Below are 22,692 nucleotides of genomic sequence, written 5' to 3' on the forward strand. Positions count from 1 at the left end.
TTTGTTCAGAGCTGCCGACATGAAAGAACATCTCAAATTCTTTCAGCCCAAGGGCTGGCGTGTGCTCCTGCTGACGAGAATTGGCTGTCTGCAGCCACCGTCTCCTTCAGGAGGTCTCATCCAATCAGAACTGCGCAGGAAGGGGCGGGCCTGAGGAGCGCGCAGTGTGCTTTCTGCTGAACCTTCTTGCTGGTTTCAGCATGGAGGAAATTTATGCTAAGTTCGTGTCTCAGAAAATTAGCAAAACCCGCTGGCGGCCAGTGCCTTCCGGGAGCCTGCAGACCACAGAGACCTTTGCCACGGGCTCTTGGGACAATGAGGTACCGGGTTTGGGCGGGCCCCGGCTGCTCTGCTCCACGCCCCCCGCGCTGGCGCGCGAAAGCGGGCTTGCTGGTCTGGTTTAGCTGCCCGCTACTTGAGAGCCCTGGTGGTGTGTCTGAGCCTGGGATCTGGTTTTAAACCCTCACCAAGTCTGTAGTCATACCGTCCAAACTTGGCCATATCTCTGATCTTTTCAACTCTTAACCATATCGTTTGTCTGAGATGCTATTGAAGCAAGGTCGCCCGAAAGGCAATCTGAATCTGACTTTCCTAGAGTTGATGTTTTCGTCACCTCAAGCTAAAACTGTCTGCTTTGCAGGAAAATTGCGTTTCACTGTGGTCTATTGGAGATTTTGGAAACTTGGATTCTGACGGAGGGTTTGAAGGAGACCATCAGTTACTGTGCGATATTAGACATCATGGGGATGTCATGGATTTACAGGTAAATCTGATTGTCTGCCAAAGCTAATTTAGGAAATTTGAGACTATTTAGAGGTAACAAGGCACCTTATAGTTTGTCTACCCTTACCCCTGATTTACAGCACTAATCTCTATGAATTTAAATTTGCCATGCCATCATATTAGGCACTTAGTCTCAGAAGTGGGGCTGGGAAATGGAATTCAGGTAAATCAGTTTGAAAATGAATTGCCCAAACCGGGCATGGTGGTACAAGCCTCTAATTCCAGTTCTTGGGATGCAGAGGCAGGAGGGATCTCAAAGCTAGTCAGGGCTACATATACATAGCAAGACCTTATCTTAAATAACAATATTTGTCCATCTATGTGCCAAACGATGTTTGGTAAGTTTTATACAGGTATGTTAATTTAGACTACATGTCTGTGAGTCAGGTTTATCATTTCATGTTGGGATGAAGATAATCTCAGCACTTATGAGAGCTAGGCAAGAACTCTCTGCTTTGAGTGTCTGTATCCCCACCCTCAAGTAAGACTCACTGCTTCGCTGATCAGATGGATGGACAGGGTCTTTTGAACATACATGGTAAATATCGTGTGGGATTATTCTTATGTCATTCTTTAACAACTTGGTAGAAATTAGCGTTTATATTAGTCCCAGCTACTTAGGAAACTGAGACAACAGGAGGTCAAGATGAGTTTGGGCATCAGAGACAAACCCACACACACATAAGCACACCCCAATCCAAAAAAAAAAAATCGTGCTGGGCGGGGTGGCGCAGGCCTTTAATCCCAGCACTTGGGAGGCAGAGGCAGGATTTCTGAGTTCAAGGCCAGCCTGGTCTACAGAGTGAGTTCCAGGACAGCCAGGGCTATACAGTGAAACCCTTTCTCAAAAAACCAAAAAAAAAAAAAGTATGGGGGCTGGTGAGATGGCTCAGTGGGTAAGAGCACCTGACTGTTCTTCCGAAGGTCCAGAGTTCAAATCCCAGCAACCACATGGTGGCTCACAACCATCCGTAACAAGATCTGACTCCCTCTTCTGGTGTGTCTGAAGACAGCTACAGTGTATTTACATATAATAAATAAATAAATCTTTAAAAAAAAAAAAAAAAAAAGTATGTATTCAGATGTCCTGTATTTTACTTGGTAAAAAGCTGTCTATACTTAGGAATGAAATATTTCTAAACTTTTATTATTGTGGCCCAAAATAAAAGATCTGGAGTAAAATTTTAAGCTTACTCTTTATCTTTCATGAAAAATTTTGTTATGTACGAAAATTTTTACTTTTCGATGTTAACACATTTTATTTGCTTTGTGTGTGTGTGGAGGGGGGGCTATTTGCTTCTTTAAATTTGTACAGGGTTTGCTATTAGTCAAGTTGAACCAGTGGACTTTTCCCCCCTGTTAATATGTTCAAGTAATCTATAATAATAAGCAGAAATCTTCTGTTTAGTTTTTTGACCAGGAAAGAATTGTAGCTGCTTCGTCAACAGGCTGTGTAACAGTTTTTCTTCACCATCCAAATAACCAGGTAAAGAACTCTGTGGGAAAGAACACTCGTCTTTTTAACTGTTCCTGGGGAGGCTTACAGAAGATTGTGTTAGTAAGCGCACAGTGCTTTATAGTGTTGGAACATGAGGAGAGGCAGTCACTGGGCGCACTCCTGGAGCTCCGACATTTCCAGAGCTGAGAGAAATGTAGCTCACGACTAGCCTGGGCAACATGTACAACCTTACCTTACGGAGAAAAAGTCATGAGAGGGGAATATGCTGTCGAATTTTTTAGAGGTTGCTGAGAATCTCAGATGTAGTAAGCATGCATTCCTTGCACTGAGCTTCACCCCCAGCCCTATATTACTGCAATCATGCTTACATTTGCTTCTGTGGAAATTAGACCTCCTTTAAATGAACTGTTAATTAGCTCTACTGGTGGTAATTTTCCTGCTGCTTTGTGAGCTCCTCCGATAGTCTTTTGGAGGGATGAAGGGAGAAAGCATGCAAGCAATCATGTGTTCACACTTAGCTTCTAACTCAGATACCACAAAGAGCTGAAAGAAGCCACGCCTTCATTAAGAGAGAGGGTCTACTACCTGAAGACCTTTCTGTTGGGGCTGGGGAGGTGGCTCAGCAATTGAGTGTGTACTGCTCCTAGAGAGAGAGAGAGACCATGGTTCTATTCCAAGCCCTCAAATCAGGTGGCTCACAACAGCCTATAGCTCCCACTTTATGAGGATCTAAATCCCACTGACCTTGGCAGGCACCTGTACATAAACTTAGGCATACATATGTGCACATAAATGTTTTATTATTTTTGTCTTAAAGACAGGATATCACTATGTAGATCTGGCTAGTCTGGAACTCCCTATGTAGACCAGCCTGGCCTTAAACTCAGACATCCACCTGCATTTGCTCCCCAATGTCACCGTGACCAGCTTTAATTAGTTTTCTTAATGGAATCATGTAAAAAAGATATAGAGGTTAGTTCCTTACATATGAATTTAATCATAAAACTTTAAAGAATGTGTCAACATTCAGCTATTTAGTAACAAAAATCATTAGTTTGAGATAAATGTGCTGAGTCTATTCAGAATATAAAAAAAATTAAGGGAAGTAGTTTCTAAACATCAGTATGCTCAAATACAAAGGAAAGGGGAGACTTGTTCTTTCTTCTACAAGGACATGAAATACAACTGAAAAATACTATTATTAGGTAGGCATGGTGGCTCACCTATAATCCCAAACACTTGGAAGTCCTGTTTCAAAAATCAAAAATTCCTGGAGAGAAGGGCTCTTTTGTTAGAACTTTGCTCTGATTAACAGTGCTCATTTCTGATGCCTAGACCCTGTCCGTCAATCAGCAGTGGCCTGCAGCTCATTACCATACAGGTCCCAGCAGTCCCTCCTATAGCAGTGCACCATGTACAGGAATTGTGTGTGACAACCCAGAAATTGTTACAGTTGGAGAGGATGGCCGAATAAATCTCTTCAGAGTTGATCACAAGGAGGCTGTCAGAACTATAGGTGAGGAGTCCTATTTCTTCTATTCATTACATAGTAATTGAACTAAGTAAACATGATCTTAAAAGCTTGAAGGGTGTGAAAATGACACTTGGCAGGATCCTTGTAAAAGATAGTGTACGGATAGTCTGGTATAAATGATTGCTAATAGAACAGAAAGATGTAGTAGGTGGCAGTGTTTGGTTTTAGCTAAAAGGAATTATCACATAACTAGGGAACAAGTGGCAATTAGTACATTCTTGATTCTGTACCATAAATAACACTAATATATGACACACAGAAAACATGGAATAGCTGGGCGTGGTGGTGCACGCCTTTAATCCCAGCACTTGGGAGGCAGAGGAAGGCGGATTTCTGAGTTCGAGACCAGCCTGGTCTACAAATGAGTTCCAGGACAACCAGGGCTACACAGAGAAACCCTGTCTCGAAAAAAAAAAGAAAAAAGAAAGACAGACAGACAGACAGACAGACAGACAGACAGGGAATAGCATGGAGATGGTAAACCTAGACAGCAAATGACAAAGTTTACTGTGAGCTGGCCTTAGATATTTGTTACTGGAGAGATGACAGGTGAAGCCGGAAAGGGAAATTGGGATGGATTGCAAAGGTATTGTGAATGCATAGCAACAGAAGCTAGGGATCTGTATGTGGTAAACAGATTGCTCTTGAACGTCTTTGCACGAGGAATGACTGACACCAGTCGTGATTTGGCCAGTGTTCTAGTGAGATGGCTCTTACTATGCTTCACTAAGACTTGCCTGAGAAGATTCCAGGCCCCCCCACCCTAGACCTGTTGGGTCAGAATCTCCAGGTCTGCACCAAGGCATCAGTTTGTGTTCTTTGTTCTAAGTGCTTAATTTCTGAGTTACAACATTCGCTTAATTGTTAAGAGCTGTTGGCCTGCTAGCAATGTACAGAAGTGGCACAGGTTTAAGTTTGGAAGTATCTATCATGTGCCTCGAGTCTAAACACTTAGGAAATTCAAGAAAAGAATCATTATAAAAGGAAGGTATTGGGCATACTTGTGTAATCTCAGCAGTCTGGAGGATGAGGCAGGAGGATACTAAATTCAAGGTGAGCCTGAACAACATAGTGAAGTCCTGGCTCAAAGCTTCCTAGAGACCCTTTTAGCAACCATGAAGGGGAAGGATGTAGGTGAGGAAGCTGCTGACGAAGGTAAAGATGGGTGGATTTGACATGAGTCTGTCTTGGGGGCTCCTGGGGGTCCCACTTGGGGGTGAATAATAAAGACACAGGCATCTGTATAGTCTAAGTCTGCTAGCCTTTTTTGCTTTGGGACAGTCTCCTGAGCTAACCATCCAAACTGGACCTGACTCCCCTGCCACCGTGGTCCTCCCTCTGTCTCCCTGCTCTGCCCCCTCCCTGTTCCAGCCTTAAGCTCTTTTTTTTTTTTTTTTAAGATTTATTTATTATTATATCTAAGTACACTGTAGCTGTCTTCAGACACACCAGAAGAGGGCGTCAGATTTCATTATGGATGGTTGTGAGCCACCATGTGGTTGCTGGGATTTGAACTCAGGACCTTTGGAAGAGCAGTCTGTGCTCTTAAGCACTGAGCCCTCAAGCTCTTTTTATTGTTACACAAAAGGCATCATTAGCAAGTTAATTTCCGCATACCAAAATTTCTTATTTGATCTAGGGGTTGTCTTGAAAGACCCATCCCCTAAGCAGTTCTTAGCTAAAGGAGACTTCCTAGTTTCTTCCTGGTTTGCCTGGCCTATCTCAGGACTAAACTTTGCAAACCCCATAAAAGTTTAGATGACAACCACTGACAAAAGGCTACTTCAAAGCTTAGGTCCCTTCACTGCAGATTCATGCCAGATACAAAAGCTCGGCTAGAATTTTGCTGTGTGAGTCTGAACAACAGTATAGAATCAGAGTAAGCTTTGTGCCTGTCAGTGGGTAAAGTTTTCTGCCAAGTACTAGCAGAGCTAAGATTGGATAGACAGGAGCTTGAACATCTATCTCAGACACAGTGCCTGTTGGGGTGAGACATAACTATAGTTCCATCACTAGGGAAGCTGAAGGCAGGAGGAAAAGAAAAGTAAAAAGGAAGAATTCAGTATAAAAAACAAACGGCCAATCAGCTCTGCACTTAGAAAACAGATGGCCTGGGAGTGAAGCTTTCTACCAGAGACTGGAAGAGAGTATTTAGACATGTATTTTACTATTTCTTTATTAAAAACTATGCTGAGTCATTAGTCATTTATTTATAATATTTCAACCAGTAGGGGGACGTGGTTTACTTTTGTTTTGTTTTGTGAGACAGGGTTTCTCTGTGTACCCCTAGGTGTCCTGGAACTCACTCTGTAGACCAGGATAGTCTCATGCTCACAGAGACCTGCCTACCTCTGCCTCCTGAGCACAGCGATTGAAGGCAAGTGCTGCCACACCTGGCTGGAAATGTCATTAAAAGGAACCTGTTAACGCATTTTTAAAACTTGCAGATAATGCAGACAGCAGTACACTCCATGCCGTAACCTTCCTTCGAACTCCTGAGATTGTTACAGTAAATTCAATTGGACAGTTAAAAATATGGGATTTCAGACAACAAGGAAGTGAACCCTGTCAGATACTATCACTGTAAGTTTTGTCATCTCAGTATTATGATAAAAAACTTGTTTAATTAGTTATTGTAGTCAACTGTATTTTTATTTGTATGAGTGTTTTGCCTGCTTGTATATCTATGCACCACAAGAATGTAGTGCCCCCAGAGGTCAGAAGAGGGCATTGAAGCCTTAGGACTAGATTTACAGGCAAATAGAATTGCCATGTGGGTACTAGGATTGAACCTGGGTCCTAACTGCTGAGCCATGTCTCTCCAGTCCCCCAGCTTTGCGTTTTAATGAATTTCAGAAACACTGATCCATGATTAAACTGATGAAGCCAAGGTAACACAATGGAGTTGATTCTACCATCTTACATTAGCATGTACTTGTATTGATTCAGAGCCTTTATGTCTTTGAAGTATATATTGTTTAAAAGAGAACTTGTTTCTTTTTATCAAATGATTATATGATAGAGGGTTATAAATACACTGTAGATGTGATTGCAGATAAAATAAAATTCAGGGTCATTATTCTTTTTTTCTTTTTTTTTTTTTTTTTTTTTTTTTTTTGGTTTATCGAGACAGGGTTTCTCTGTGTAGCCCTGGCTGTCCTGGAACTCACTTTGTAGACCAGGCTGGCCTCAAACTCAGAAATCCGCCTGCCTCTGCCTCCCAAGTGCTGGGATTAAAGGTGTGTGCCACCACCGCCCGGCAGGGTCATTTTTCCAGAGCTTTTTAGATGTGTAATCTTTGCTCCTTTCTTAAGAAACTAGAATGTACTATCAGACTAGAAAAAATTTATATGAACTAATTAATATAGGCATAAAGAATGGCTGCTGTAATTGATATTTAGTTTTACTTTTAAATTGTAGTTAGACTATGTATTGGCGTGGCTTAGCTATGTGCATGTGATTGCAGGTACCCACAGGCCAGGTTTGTAGGATACTCCTGGAACTGGGCTGACATACGACTGGGAGCCACTGATGTGGGGGCATGAACTTGGGTCCTCTGGAACAGTATCTGCCCAGAACTACTGAGCCAGCTCTCTTGCTGGACACATACTTTTTAATAGAAATCTTTCTTACACATCTTACCATTATGTTATTTTGCCTCCTAGCCTTTAATTCTAAACTTTTATTACTCATATATATATATATATATATATTTACCATTTAGTTGAAATTTTTTGTTTTCACTAAGATTTAGTGTCTCCAGCCACATAACTATTTACCATTTAGTTAGTGGAATGAAATGTTTCTTATTAGGCAAAGATAAATTGTTTTTTACCATATCTTTTGATATTGTTCTGTCTTCCTTAAGGACTGGTGACCGAGTGCCACTCCACTGTGTTGACAGACATCCAGACCAGCAGCATGTTGTAGCTACCGGTGGCCAGGATGGAATGTTGAGTATTTGGGATGTCAGACAAGGTACCATGCCTGTGTCATTACTGAAGGCTCATGAGGCTGAAAGTAAGTATTGTGGGGACACAAAGCTTGCATTGAATGAGTTTCTCATGAGCATGAAGTGATTCATAGGGACCATTTCACATCAGCGCTTTTAGTATCTGGCCCGTATAAGCCAGATAATCTCTTCCTCTGTTTACGCCCTTTAATGTTCGTTCATCATATCTACAACTGCAGTCAGTATTACTACATGCTCCTCTTACTGAGCTGATGGCCTTAGGTTTTTTGTTTTGTGTTTTCTTTTTTCTCAAAACTAGAACCTATGGACCAAACCGTCATACTTCATGTTGTCAGGTTACTGACTGTTCTGTATAAAATTATCACTTAATATTTCCTAATTTATGAATTCATTAATTTTGTGCAGTTTTGAGATAGGATCTCACTTTGTAGTCCAGGTAAGCCTGGATTTTACTGTATACCAAACTAGACTTGACTATACCACAGTCCTCCTGCCTTAGCTTCCTATGTGCTGAGATTACAGGCATGAGCCACCACTCTTTGATAAAATATATTCCCATTCCCTATTACTGGGGAATGAGCCAGGACCTTAAGGGTGTACTCTGTCCCTGAGCTATATCACAAGGTCCAACTGATCTTTTTGTTTGATATTCCTTTTTAGAAAGACTCTTTCCTAGGGGATCTGACACCCTCTTCTGGCTTTTACTCAAATAGAAATACAAGAAAGCAAACATCAAAACAGTACTGCAACATGACCTGGTTTATGAGATGTTCATCCAGAAAGGTGTGATCCCAGCAGCTAGGTCACAGAGGCAGGAGGACTAAGAGTTCAAGGCCAACCTGTGTCACAGCTGCTGGGATCACACTAAAAGATAAAAGCTGAGAATCTTATTCCTGTGCAGATGAGCTGGGGTACCTATAAACTTTAAGTCTATTGAAAATCAAAGGCTTCAAAAGAGAGCCCTATCTGGAAAAACAAAAAACAACAAAACAAGAAAATGTAAAGAGATGCAGACTATAAGTAACCTTTTGGTGACTATAACATGAAGATAGGTAAGGGCCACTACTTGTGGGTAGGCCATAAAATAACCTCTGTGGATTACTAAAATTGATTTCCTTCTGTCTTTTAGTGTGGGAGGTTCACTTCCACCCGTCCAACCCAGATCACCTGTTCACTTGTTCTGAAGATGGATCTCTCTGGCATTGGGATGCCTCCACAGATGCACCTGAAAAGTCTTCTCTCTTTCACCAAGGTAAAGGTTCTTGTGTGCTGCTTTAGGATATTTTAAATGTTGAGTCAGAATCTTGCTATGTAGACCAGGTTTGGCCTCAAACTCAAAGAGATTTACCTGCCTCTGCCTAGGAATGTTTTGCCTGCATGTATGTGGGTGTACCACATCTGTACAGTGACCACAGACACCATCTCTAGCTTGAACATTCTCAGGAGTTAAGAACACTGACCATAATAAGACAGGAAATAATTGGAATAAGACAGGAAATAATTGGGCAGAATACACAAAATTATTGTGTAGAAGAGTAAGCAGACCAGATGGATAAAGAAAAAGGGCAAGATAGGCCTAGAGAGAGTGTAGTCTCAGCAGTTGAGAGCTGCAGGCAGGATCATCAATGTAAGGCCATTCTAAGCTATATATAGAGTTTAAGGCCAGCCAGGGCTACATGAGACCGTTTCCAAAAAACAAAACAAGAGAGGGGGAGGAGGGGCTGGAGAGTTGGTTCAACAGTTAAGAAGAGCACTGGCTGCTCCTCTAAAGGACCCTGTTTCAATTCACACTATCAACATGATAGGTCACAACCATCTGTAATTCCAGTTTTAGGGGATCCAATGCCTTCCTCCAGTCTCCAGGCACCAGGCACACACATGAAATAGACATACATGCAGGCAAAACACCCATACATACAAAATAAAACAACCAAGGGCGAATGCAAAAGGAAAGACTCATTTAATTTTTAATTATGTTTTTTGCATGTTTATATTCGTCAATGTGTATATAAGTGTAGTTGGCAGCTGAGGCCACATCAGATCCCCTGAAGCTGGAGTTACAGGTGGTTGTAAGCCATCTGTCTGTCTTGGGTACTGGGAACTGAACCCAGGTCCTTTGTAAGAATAGCATGTGTTCTTAACAGCTAAGCCATCTCTTGGGCCCTGGAAGTTCATTCGCATGAACTAGGAACTTATATTTTGTTTGTTTGTTGAGACAGGTTCTCTTTATGGAGTCCTGGCTGTCCTGGAACTCACTAGGTAGCCCAGGCTGACATTGTACTCAAAGGTCCTCTACCTCCCAAGTGAGGAACTTGTATCTCTGTGTACATTTTGGGTTCTTCTTTCCTTACATTTGGTTGTTTATGGTACCTCTCTTTCCATTAAACTTTCCATTAAAACAATAAGCAAAGATGCAGAACACCTACATTCCTGCTTTTCCCCAAGACTACAGATGTGGTACCTACCCATACTCTCCCTTCAAATGTTGAGTGCTTACTGGCACTGAATAAGGGTGACTTTCAGTAGGTAAAAGCACTGCTACCAAACTTGACAACGGAGTTTGATTGGCAGGACTCAAGTGGAGGAGGAGAAAACTGATTCCTACAGGACACCTTCTGACCTCCACATGTGTGCTGTGGCTGTGTGTATTGTGCATGCACACACAATAAATAGGTGTAATAAAAAATGTAAGGGCTGGTGAGATGGCTCAGTGGGTAAGAGCACCCGACTGCTCTTCCGAAGGTCCGGAGTTCAAATCTCAGCAACTGCATGGTGGCTCACAACCATCCGTAATGAGATTTGACTCCATCTTCTAGAGTGTCTAAAGACAGCTACAGTGTACTTACATTAAATAAATAAATAAATAATCTTTTAAAAATATATAAGATGGTCTGATAAAAACTGAATGTGGTAGTGCATGCCTTTAACCCAGCACTTGGGAGGCAGAGGCATTTCAAAGAACAAAACAAAAAAAGATGACATGATAATAGAATTCTTTTCATTATCTGTGCTTATTCACGCCCCTCCCACTTCAGCCTGCTTTAACAGTAAATTAAGTTGATTTTGAAATATCAATAGCAGCTTTATATTTAGTGGTACAGAGTCAGCCTTGTGGTTTGAATGAGAATATGAATGAGCCCATACGCTAATATTTGAATGATTGGTCCCCAGTTGGTAGAACTGTTTGGAAGGGTTAGGAGGTGTGGCCTTGTGGGAAGGGGTGGGGCTCACAGGTTTCCAAAGCCAATGCCATTCTCCAGTGTCTCTGTCTCCAGTCTGGATCAGGACATAAACTCTGAGCTGCTGCTCCAGGGCCTGACTGCTGTCATGCTCCCTCATGGACTCTAAGCACAACAAGCCCTGAGCCCCAGTAAACATTTCCCATTATAAACTGCCTTGGACATGGTGTCTCATAAGACAGTCTTAACATTTCTTTCCTTCTCTTTTCTTCTCACAGGAGGAAGAAGTAGTACTTTCCTGTCACATAGCTTAAGTAACCAGGCCGGTGTTCACCAGTCTCTAGTAAGTTCCTGGCTCAGCACAGACCCTGCCAAAGACCGAATTGAAATCACAAGCTTGCTTCCCAGCAGGACTCTGTCTGTAAACAGTTTGGATGTTTTAGGTCCCTGTCTTGTTTGTGGAACTGATGCAGAAGCCATTTATGTTACCAGACAACTATTTTCATGAAAGTGAAAAAACCTAGTTATCAAAATTTTATCACCAGAAAGTGGCATTTGTAAGGAAACAATAAACTGTTTGTTAATGTCAGTGCCCAATGTTGGCTTGCTGCTTGCTTCCTCCCCCAACACTTATTAGAATCTGATCAATGACTGATGACAAAAAATCTTGAGAGCATCAGAGGGTCCCAGTGCTGTTTAATACATGCCTTCATTTAACTTAACACTTCTACAAAATAAACAGTGTAGAATCCAAGTAGAATTTTGTGAATTAAAACCAACCATATAGCCAGGGGCTAGAGATAGCTCAGTGGTTATTAAGAGCACTTGCTATTTAGCTGGGCCTTGGTAGACCTTAATTTAATCAGCACTTGGAAGGCAGAGGTAGGTAGGTAGGTGGATCTGTGAATTCAAGGCCAGCCTCTGGTCTATGGAGCAAAGTCCCAATGCAGCAAGAGCTACACAGAGAAACCCTTTCTGGAAAAACAAAAACAACACAAAAGAAAAGCACCCGCTAGTCTTGCAGAAGACCCAGGTTCAGTCCCCAGCATCCACATGGTGACTCAGCCATCTGTACCTCTAGTTCCTGGGGATCTGACATCCTCCTTTGCCCTTCGGAGGCACCAGGCACCCGTGGCACACACATTCAAACACAAAACTAGCCAACAGGAAACAGGTATATGGTAGGATGCTGTGCACACAGGGCGATATGAGGTTCAGCTATTTCAAAGATGGCAAATGTTGGCTTTGCCTCTTGAAAACTACCTAGATCATATGCCAAGATTCCCCAGCTTTTCAATGCATCCTTCAATGCATTTATTTCCAAAAACAAATGTTTTCACATCAATGCTTGTGAACAATATACATTCTAGATAGTTTTCTAACATCTAAAAAAGAATGACCTAATATAAAAAGTGTCCCAAAGGTAATTCTGATTTTTAAAAGTTGGAAGTATTACACAATAACTGCATCTCATCATTGCAAAGTTGGTAATGCTGGTGCTCTCCCAGACTTAGCTCCAGGTTGGAGGCCTGAGTTTAGGCCCTGGCCTGGCCTGGCCTCCGCTCCTCTGCTTCTTTCCCAAGGGTCTTTTCACTGCACCCTGGCTTGTGCGGTGACTTAGCCCTCTCAAGAAGCAGCTCCAGCTCTCTGTGCTTAAAATATTTTTAATGGTTCAAATTAGCAGACATAGTCCATTGAATTACACGTCTTAAAATTGTACCTACCTACCAAAGCACAAGGTAGGGACCTTGATTTGTAGGACGATCCCAACAGCATAGTGGGGCTGAAGCCACATTAGGGATTTTTACTATGACGACAGAGCTAAAGCAGTGGCAGCGACTACATTAAAATATTCCCTTGTCATCTAAATTTGACCATCTGAGGTTTTCATAGTTGAACTTTTGGATACAGTACCTCAGAAAAAAGCAGAACTGGGCTTCATGGAGCAGGCTTGTTATCTCAGCTACCTTTAAGACTGAGGCTGAAGGATCACAAGTTCAAAGCCAGTCCGGATAACAGTGAGGCCCAGTCTCAATGAAAACTATAAAATGTTCTGAGGATATAGCTCAGTGGTAGAGCACTGGCATAGCATGGTTCAATTCCTGGTTACACTGGGATGTCAACGTTTTTACTTTTTTGGTCTAACACAAAATAGAGTATCTGAAAAAAAAAATAATTGCATGTATTACCTACCAGCAAAACTGGGGACTGTGTTCATATTTACAGGTGATAGACAGCCCAGTGTTGGTTGGCACCATTTAGATTCTCAGCACTAGGAAAGGTGGAGTGGGGTAGGAGAATGGGAGTTTTGGCACACACGCTGCGGCCTAGAGATCCTCTACGTGGACCTAATCCCCCGCAAAAGAGAACAATGCATTAAAAGACCAAAGTCAGTGATGCATCCCGAACAGCAGATTCAATTTCAAGAGAAACAGAACTTCTGACAGCGGCCCCGTTACTCGTTATGGCTACAATGACCTCTCCTGCAGATCCGCTGGACCGAACTCTGCAAATCCACAGGTCCAGTTTCAAGAACACTCCATCTGGCTAGTTCCAAAACCACATTCGCTCCCAGCTCTGGAAGACTCGAGTTTTATTCAAGCTCTAGACATCTTGCCTCGTGACGTCCGCGGTCTCGGAGCGCCGTTCACCGCCCTTTCCTGGTGCGACCCACGCTCGCCGCGACGCGCCCGCGTCTCCGTGCGGAGCCAGAACGTGGTGGTACAGACTCCACTCTCTGGGCCACACTCACCCCGGCTCGGGGAAGCGGGCGAGCGAGTCTCGGTCGGGAGGCCACAAACGGAGCGCTAGCTCCGGGGCCCAGCGGGGCGGCCTGAAGCCCCCAGTCCTCGGCCCCCGCGCAAGCGACGCCGGGAAATGCCCACATCCGGGAAACCCGCGGCGGACGGCGGCGGCGGCGACACGGAGTGGAAGGCAAAATGGCGGCGGCAGCGATGGCCTGGTGCTGAGGGGAGAGCCAGGTCCTCGCGACCCCGCGTCGGGCCGCGCTGGCCGGCCGCAGCCCCCCGGCGTGTGTCCCCGCCCTGCCCCATCCCGAACCCGGAGCGACGCTAGGGGCCCTGGGGGACGGGCTCCGGGCCGCCGCGGCGCCGGCCCTCGGGCCCGCAGCGGCTGTCCAGAAGCCTCACCGTCCCCTGCAGGTAGGTCCGGAGCCGGCGCCGCGGGTGGGGCTCGCGCTCCTCGGGAGTCCCTGTCGGCGGGGCGGTGGCCGGCCGGGCCCACGCCCATCCCCGCTGGCGGGGGTCCAGGGGCCGCGGTGGCCAGGCGGGCTGAGCCGGCCGGGTCTGGGCCTGACTGGGGCTGATTGCGCTGACCGGAGCCGAGCCCTGCCCTGGGGAAGCGGAGGTTGGCCGCACCCGGCGCCGCAGGGAGAGCCCGGGGGCACTGAGGCCTCCGAGGTGCGAGCTGGCCTGGGAAGAGCGGGCGGGGGCTCGGGACGACAGCCACCCCTCCCCGCTTTAGAGGGGAGAGGAGCGAAAGGTGGTTTTTTTCACGCAAGGTTGCACCAAACCGGCCTCACTTCTTTGGCCTCGCAGCGGGCCTCCCGTCGGGGTCCACCTTTGAAGCAGTCCTGGGAACCTCTCCAGCTCGCTGCAATTTGTTAGCTCACCGCTTAGTGGCAGGGGGTGGGAGAGACGTGTCACTTGTTCGGGTGCTTTTTAAGTACTGGAAAACGAAGGAAAGACAGTAAGGGAAGATTGTTTATTGTACCTGGGGAAAAAAGTCGAAGCGAAGGAAAGAATAACTCTCCGATGACTTATCCCAATTCTCCCACTAATGCAGTTGGAAAATCACTTTTCTAAGGGAACGAGGTTAAAATATTTGTCTCCATTTGTAAATATGACTTTTTAAAATATGTGTATTCACTAGAAGTTACAAGTCAGATGAGCAGTAAGTACAGTCTCACACAATATGGTATCACTCAAGGTTTGGAAATTAGCCCAAATGCCTGGCATGAAGGTTGTCAGAAGTTTATGGATTATTTATTGAAGGTTATTATACTTTTCTTAAGACAGGGTCTCACAATGTATTCCTTAGCCTGGGACTCAATATGTAGACCATGCTGACCTGGAACTCAAAAAGATCTGCCCGCCTCTGGGGTTGGGCTGTGAGCCACCATGCCCCGCTAATGTTAAGGTTTTTAGTCCTTTAAAATCAAATTTTCTCCATGAGGTATGACTCTCTTCTAAGATATCTTTAGTTTTTATTACCTTAACTAAAGTTTTCTCTTACCTAGTGAGTAGTCAGGTAGGTAATATGGTTGAGGTGATTCTCCAAGGCAGGCAGGCAGGCAGACAGGCAGGCAGGCGAGGAATCTGTGTTTCTCTTATAGGCTGTTATTGCAATAAACTAGATAGTGGCACAGGCTGGAAAAGGCGCTCTCTTTCTGTGCCTGATTATTGATTATGACTTGAGACTCTTCACAGAAGTCTTTTTTTTCTCCTAAACTGTGTGTATGATATTTGGCTTTATTTTCATCATTTAAGTTTCTGTTTTTCATGCTAGTCTTTGTTCTATATACATATAATCTTGAGAGGTTCCTACTGTGATTATTAATTTCATTTAGATGTGATATTTACATGACTTTTGTATATCACAAAAGTTTAGTGATACATACTATCAAGTAGAAATGACAATTATTCAGTATCAATATAAAAATGTAAGTGATAGTTTCCATTTGTTCTTCTCATACTGAGCACTGTATGTGGGTAGGGCCTTATAGATGGGTGGTAAGGAAGCCCTCTACCCACCCTTTTTTCTTTGAGACAGATCTCACTAAGTTGCCATTTCACTCAGCAGTTTTCACTTTGTTACTTGTTCTTGAGACAGGGTCTTTGTGGCCCAGGCTGGCCTAGGATTTCCTTTGTACCTGAGGGTGACCATTAATTTACTCTCCTGAGATTACAATCACGTACCACCAATCACGTACCATCCAGCCCTTGGCTGTGTGCAGCCCAGCAGTGCTCTGCAAACCAACCTACGCCCCCAGCCCCAGTTTTCACTTTGGCTCCTTCCTCCTTATGTATTTTCTGGGTCTTACCTACATGTATGTTGTGCACCATGTGTGTGCCTAGTGCCACTGAAGTCAGAAGAGGAGTTGGAGCCTCTGTAACTCGGGTTACAGAGAATTATGATCTGCTGATATGGGTGTTGGGATTTAAGGTCCTCCGGAAGATCATCTAGTGCTCTTAACCACTGAGAGCCATCTCTTAGCCCCTTGATCAGTTAATTCCTGTAAAGTAATTGGGAGAAAATGTCAGTGGACAGATGTGTCACTGTTGCCCTCTTAGTACTTAAGACTGCTACTAGGGAGCAATACATTCTATCTGTTTTTTTTAAAAAAAAAGGTTTATTTATTTATTATATATAAGTACACTGTCTTCAGACACAGCAGAAGAGGGCATCAGATCTCATTACAGAGGGGTATGAGCCACCATGTGGTTGCTGGGATTTGAACTCAGGACCTCTGAAAGAACAGTCAGTGCTCTTAACCACTGAGCCATCTCTTCAGCCCAATACATTCTATCTTTATTCACCAAGTATTTTAGCAGGTTGTCTTTATAAACTTAATCCAGCCCAAAGTACAACTTTGTTCTTGTTTGTTTCTGAGACTGGTTCTTCCTGCAATAGCCCAACTAGTCCTGTAACTCACTGTACATTAGGCTGTCCTTGAACTCACAGGCATCCTCCTGCCTCAACCTGTGGAGTTTTGGGATTAAAGGAGTATTGTAAAGCTCTGAAATCTTACTGTGTAGTTGTACCAGTTTGGTTTTGTTGTTGTCGTTGTTGTTGTTCTTTTTGTTTCTGTTTAATACATTTTTTGAAGAAGGTTCATTCTTTTTTTTTTTTTTCATTCTTTTTTTAAGTGGAAGCTTTATTTCAATCTAAAGCATTTTAACTGTCCTGTCAAGGTTGAGTGTAATCTAGCAAGGTTAAAACATTGGTGTGATGAAAATGCCCTGTGCTAGGTTAGAGTATGTGGAATCCATTCTAGCAGTACGTCTAGCTGGCTACAAGGCATTTTAATTCTAGATCTATTTCTTTGCTCATTAAAAGAAACACTCAAGACACCAAATCCTCTGAATGTGTGAGCTAGGAAAAATAGGAATATAACAAAAGCAGACATTCTGCTCTAGTCGTGTAAACTGTCTTGTGTTCGGGTAATAAGCAGCTCCTGAAGAGATTCTCTGTTAGGGAGGTATTTAAATGAAGCCTTGAACGTTGAGTATAAGTTGTACAAAAATATGGCATAGGCTCTCTCAGGAACGCGAAGAGTAAGTCATTAAAGTAGAAAATCATGAAGCATGAGAGCCGATCATCTGGCTTGGTTAGGATGTGAAGTACAAGTGCAGAGATATAAGTATAGACCTGAGATACAAAGGTAAGGGGAAGGCTGCCAGTTTTCAGGACTCCTCCGTGCTGAAGGGAGCCTGTCTGGTGCTTGTTGAAAACTTAGGATTGAACTTATTTGATGTTCATAACAACCTTGAGATAGATCCAGTGTTTGCACATATTTGAAGATGAAAAACAGGCACAGAAGCTAAGTAGTTTGCCCAGAGTCACACAGCTAGTCAGTTGAAAAGTTGAGAGTCATACTGGAGGCGGAAACAGGCAGATCTCTTCTGCATAGGAAACTCTAGGCCAGCCAGGGCTACACAGAGACCCTGGAGTTGGGGAGGGGGTGGTGTCAGGGTTAGGGTTAGGGTGGAAAGGCTAAACTTTCTTCCTGGGAGAGTGCTGTTGAAAGAGCCCATGAAGGAAGGAGTCATTTATAGTTATGGAATAGGAAAATAACATGATTGAATTGTTCATTATCAATTCTATTCTGGCACCATTGTTCCTTGAGCTAATGCAGTTGGGCTATTTTGCCTGGAGTTCTTTTTAAGATTCTCTTTGCCTGTCATATCATAGTAATAAAGATTAGTGAGACTTGATATTACCTGCATTAGCTATACTTTGTTGGAGGGGTTGTAAACTAGTATACTTTCCTAGAAGATAAGCTTACATTTCCAGAATTTTATTAATTATTTTTTTTGTGGTTTTGTACATCAAATCTGTGGTTCTGAGCATGCTAGACAATTACTCTACTATTGAGGTATATTGTCAGTCCAGTGCCCTGATTTTAAATGTGTTTCCTTTCATAAACATATATATGTAGGGTTGTTTGTTTTTGCAGTGCTGGGTCTAGAACCCAGGACTTTTCATATACTAAGCATTTTTCCACTGAACTACACCTACAGCCATTAGTTCTTTGACTCAGCAATTCTGCTTCTCAGAATTTACCTTAAGGAATACTCAGCACCGTGTGCACAAAAATGTTTATTGCATGATTGGTGGAGGTGATTTCTTTTGTTTGAGGCATGATCTTGCCATGTAACTCAGGCTGGCCTAGAACTCATGTTCCTATTTCCTTCAGCTTTCTAGTTCTGGGGTTGCAGACCTGGTCCCTCTGTGTCTGTCTGGCTTGTAGTATATTTTTATTAGCTGGCTTTGATACATTCAAGGACCATGTTGTATGTATGTAAACTATAAAGCATAATTAATGACCATCCATTGACTTCACCCATTCTGAGAACTAGAATAGTCCTGTAATTGAGGTTACCAGTCTTACATAGCATGAACTTACTCTGTAGCTAAGGATGTCCTTGGACTTTTATTACAGGTGTGCACTATTCTACTTGCTTTATATGATGCTAGGGATTTAAATCCAGGGCTAGATGCTTGCTAGACTAGCACTTTACCAACTATTACTTCATTTTATTTTTTAAGGCAGGGTCTCATTTCATCTGGCCCTACTTATCCTAGTAGCCAAAGTTAACCTTGAATTTCTGATCCTGTTGTCTCTGTCTCCCAGGTGCTAGGTACTAGGATTTCAGAACAAAGTACCATCACATCCAGTTTAATCTAGTGCTGGAGAGAGAACCTAGGCCTTTTCTAGGCCAGCATTGTACTAGCTGATATCACCACCCCATTTGTTTTATTTTGAGACAGGTTCTCGGTAGTTCAGATTGGACTAGATCTCAGGAGAGATTGTAAACACAAGTTATATGAGGGCATCACCTGGCATAGTAGTGGAGCTTTTGTTTGCTTATTTTGCATGTATTTGTGTGCTCTTGCTACAGGCAAATGTGGAGATTAGAGGACAACTTGTGGGAGCTGGTTCTACCACAGCGTTTCTAGGGGTTGAACTCAGCTCTTTAGACTTGGTGGCGAGCACCGTTTCTGTGGAGACATCATGCTTGGCCCTTGGCGTACTGTATGACAGCAAACTTTGGTTTTAATAAGTGTCACATCCTTGCACAGCTTGGGTCCAGGAACCCCACTAAAGGGTGATGAGGGGCCAGTGAGGGAATTAGAAAGGATGTGCACCGAGTCACAGAAAAACTGACATTTGGTGGTCTGGGCTCTCCGAGAAGCTGAGGTACCCCCAGAAGCTCAGTGTTTGTTTATTATATACAGTTGCATAGGAGTCTGGATTTGTGGTATACAACTGAACAAGAAGACAGGTTTAGCCAATCTTAAGAGCAGCACCTCTAGGGGAGCATCCTTCAGGCTGTAAACATTTCTGGGGTGGGGCTGGGGGCCATGGTGGACATTTTTCTGTGCACACTGTCAACATGACACACAAACCCAAGGGACGCTTTACCTTCCCTCTGAGCCTCATCTAGGGAAAATGTTACCACACGTACATGTTTGGGGCATTGGTCCTTCATGTGGCAGTGCCCATGTCAACAGCACATATCCACTCAGGGCTTCACGTAATCCCTACCAGCTATACTGTGCTGATAAGCATGGGAAGTACAGAGCCCAATAACAGTCTTTTATCTTTATTGCCGAATAGTACATACCGAACAGAATTGTGTGTCATCATTTTATACAGTTGTCAGCACAGTAGTGTGTTTACATGATCACCACAGACGAGACTGATGTGTGGTGAGATGGTATCACCTGGTGATAGGGGTTTTGTTTTTTAGCATTAGGACTACTGTCTTAGACACTGCCTTTTGTTGGTTGAAAGATCAATATATGGTATACGACATTATCAGTTAGCCAATAGCAGTCAATATAATCTTCTAAGAGTCTCTTCTAATCTTTCCATAGGACTATAAGGTAGGGTTCTTGGTCATCATGTTAGCTTTAACAAGCAGCAGCTACTTTGTTTCTGACAGGGTATTATGTAGATCAGGCTGGATCAGAACTGGGAATGGTGCTTCAGCATCCTAGCTGTGGGTTACGGGTATGCCCCACAGTGCCACAGTGCCTGGCACCACAGCGTGGCTTGTTGAAATATTTTGTCACTATGAAACAGTTCTCTGTTTTCCTAGCCTCCAGCATTACTTTATAATCGGATAACAAATATACAAACAACAGTGGCAGGGTTATATAGAATACTAGGATTCTAACTACTGTAGCTGGAAGTTCAAGCTGACCTCCAGTCTCAGCTCCCTAAGAGCTGGGCTTACTACTGAAAGCCACCATGCATATCTTAGCTTCTTTAATTTTTGAGCCTACTTCTAATGCAAAGCCAGTTTTTAAAAGTCAAGTATATTCCTCAAACTAACTACACAAGATGCCTTCTTCTAGCTAGCCTCTTCCTCTTGCTAATGACTTACAATTAGAGTTTACCTAAAGCCGCCAGGCTTGGTGGCGGACGCCTTTAGTCCCAGCACTTGGTAGGCAGAGGCAGGAGAATTTCTGAGTTCGAAGCCAGCCTGGTCTACAAAGTGAGTTCCAGGACAGCCAGGGCTACACAGAGAAACCCTGTCTCGAAAAAAAACAACAACAAAAAGAGTTTAACCTAAAGTCTTCTTGTATTTAAAAATAGATTTATTTTATGTGTAGGAGTGTTTTTCTTGCATAATATGTACATGCATAGAACCCAGAAAGGGTGTCAGAGCCCCTGGCACTGGAGTTAGGGATGGCTGTGAAGCACCATGTGAGTGCCGGGAACTGAGGAAGCCCAGGCCTCTGAAAGAGCAGCAAGTGATGTTACCCACTGAGCCTTCTCTCCACTCCCCTTCTTTTTCTCCTATGATTTTTTTTCATTCCTGCTGCCTGTTTATCTCTGTACAGTCATATTGGCTGACTCTCTCATTATGGCAAGTTTTCAATAGCCTCTGCTTGTTCTTATTTAGGCAATCTTTATTTTCCACATTACTATTAATACTTGTGATACACTTTGATTACTGATAACATACCTCAGATAAACAGAGGAGTTAAAATACATTATGGCTTACACTTTCAGAGGTCTTAGTCCAACTTAATAAGGACATGGCAAAACATTAAACATCATGACAGCTAGGAAGAGGTAGAGATAGAGAGAGGCTGGGAACAGGTGCAGCTACAAGGACAAAGCTAGGTAACTGACTTCTTCCAGCTAAGCTCTACTGCCTTAAGTTTCTGGAACCTCCCAAAATAGAAGTCACGAGCTAGGCACATGGGCTTTAATGAGTGAGCCTCTGGAGGCATTCCCCACTCCAGCCCCAGAGGCTTGTGTTTATTTCAAAATGCTGTATGTCCATAGTGTCTATAATTTTTGAAAAAAAAAAAAAAAAACCCTCATCAGGAGGTGGTGGAACAGGACTTTAATCCCAGCACTTAGGAGCCAGAAGCAGGTTGATCTCTGAGTTTGAGGCTAGCCTGGTCTATGAAGAGAGTACTATGAAGGTCTACAGAGCAAGTTCCAAAATGACCAGAGCTACACAGAGAAACTCTGTTTCAGGGGTGAAAGTTGGGAGAACAAACCAAAAAACCAAAAGTCTCCTATGGTCTTTTTGGTACCCTTTATCTTCCCACCCCTCCCAGGTTCACTCCTTATCACTCGATAGGAGAGAAAAAAGAATTGAGGGGAGAGAGCTCTGAGTATAATTTCTTTCTTCTTATTTCCTACACACTACTAATAACAAACTGCAATCAACCTCCTGAATGACCAGAAACTCCACCTATGGGGCTCTAGTATTTATATAACCTGAAAAGTTTCCAGAATTCCAAGTGGCACAAAATCACAGAAACTATCTGCAGCTGACAGAACCACACCTCTGCTAGAGCATGAGGTAAATCATAGTCAACTTGTTTCAGATAGTCCTAAGCCGCCCCATATCCACACAGTTGGGATTGAAACAAAAACATATAATACTTTCTGTGTATTTTAAAAGTTATTTATTGTTACACATAAGTATACTGTAGCTGTCTTCAGACTCACCAGAAGAGGCTGTCAGATCTCATATGGATGGTTGTGAGCCACCATGTGGTTGCTGGGATTTGAACTCAGGACCTTTGGAAGAGCCATCTTGCCAGCCCAGATTTTTTTTTTTTTAAATTTAAGACTATTTTCACACAAATAAGCCTTTGTGTGTGCTTTATAACCTGGGTCGAAAAACAGTTCCTGAGTTTAAACACACTTGGTTACCTACAAAGCATATATGCTCTTCCAACATAAAAAGTAAGACCTCAAGAGTGTTATTATTAGCTACAAAGTGAGCCCCTACTGTTTTTATTCCCTTGAAGGGATGATTGTCTGGAGGCACCGCAATATCAGGGTGGATCCTAAGGATCAAACTCAGTAATCAGTCTTGACAGCAAGCATCTTCACCTGCTGAGACAGGTGACTGGCCCTCTCCAAATTGGTCACCGTGACAAATTATTTTGGATAAGTTAGGGGAGGAAAAATGTGATGGTTCATAGTTTTGGAGGCTTTAATCCGGGATCCATGACAGCCAGTAAGGAGGACAGAAAGGGATCA

At 43.3% G+C, this 22,692-nt stretch overlaps 3 protein-coding genes across 10 annotated transcripts in view; 2 read left to right on the forward strand and 1 right to left on the reverse strand.

Moving 5' to 3' along the window:
* Positions 1-13,976, reverse strand: part of Pcmt1 (protein-L-isoaspartate (D-aspartate) O-methyltransferase 1) — a 53,493-nt gene extending 39,517 nt beyond the window's left edge. For 2 of the 7 annotated variants that reach the window (XM_011243141.3, XM_030244945.1), the window contains exon 1: positions 13,546-13,763. Coding sequence is in view for 2 of the 7 variants with exons in the window: in NM_001358649.2 (NP_001345578.1) it covers positions 13,122-13,146 (25 nt within the window). In the remaining 5 variants the exon portion in view is untranslated. Of the gene's footprint in view, positions 1-13,121 lie in introns of all 7 variants that reach the window. The other 5 variants (NM_001358649.2, XM_017313832.2, XM_011243140.2 and 2 more) reach the window with 5 other exon arrangements.
* On the forward strand, positions 143-11,525 carry Nup43 (nucleoporin 43). The gene is made up of 8 exons (NM_145706.2): positions 143-320; positions 641-763; positions 2,192-2,269; positions 3,578-3,758; positions 6,224-6,359; positions 7,645-7,796; positions 8,879-9,001; positions 11,207-11,525. Exons 1-8 carry the CDS (start codon positions 201-203, stop codon positions 11,434-11,436), a joined length of 1,143 nt encoding a protein of 380 aa, NP_663752.2. The 5' UTR covers positions 143-200; the 3' UTR covers positions 11,437-11,525.
* Positions 13,839-22,692, forward strand: part of Lats1 (large tumor suppressor) — a 35,262-nt gene continuing 26,408 nt past the window's right edge. Inside the window, exon 1 of one of the 2 annotated variants that reach the window (XM_006512567.2) lies at positions 13,839-14,089. The gene's annotated coding sequence lies outside the window, so the exon portion shown is untranslated. The remainder of the gene's footprint in view (positions 14,090-22,692) is intronic. The other variant, NM_010690.1, reaches the window with a different exon arrangement.

Source organism: Mus musculus, chromosome 10 (assembly GCF_000001635.26).
Source record: "Mus musculus strain C57BL/6J chromosome 10, GRCm38.p6 C57BL/6J".
NCBI lineage: Eukaryota > Metazoa > Chordata > Mammalia > Rodentia > Muridae > Mus > Mus musculus.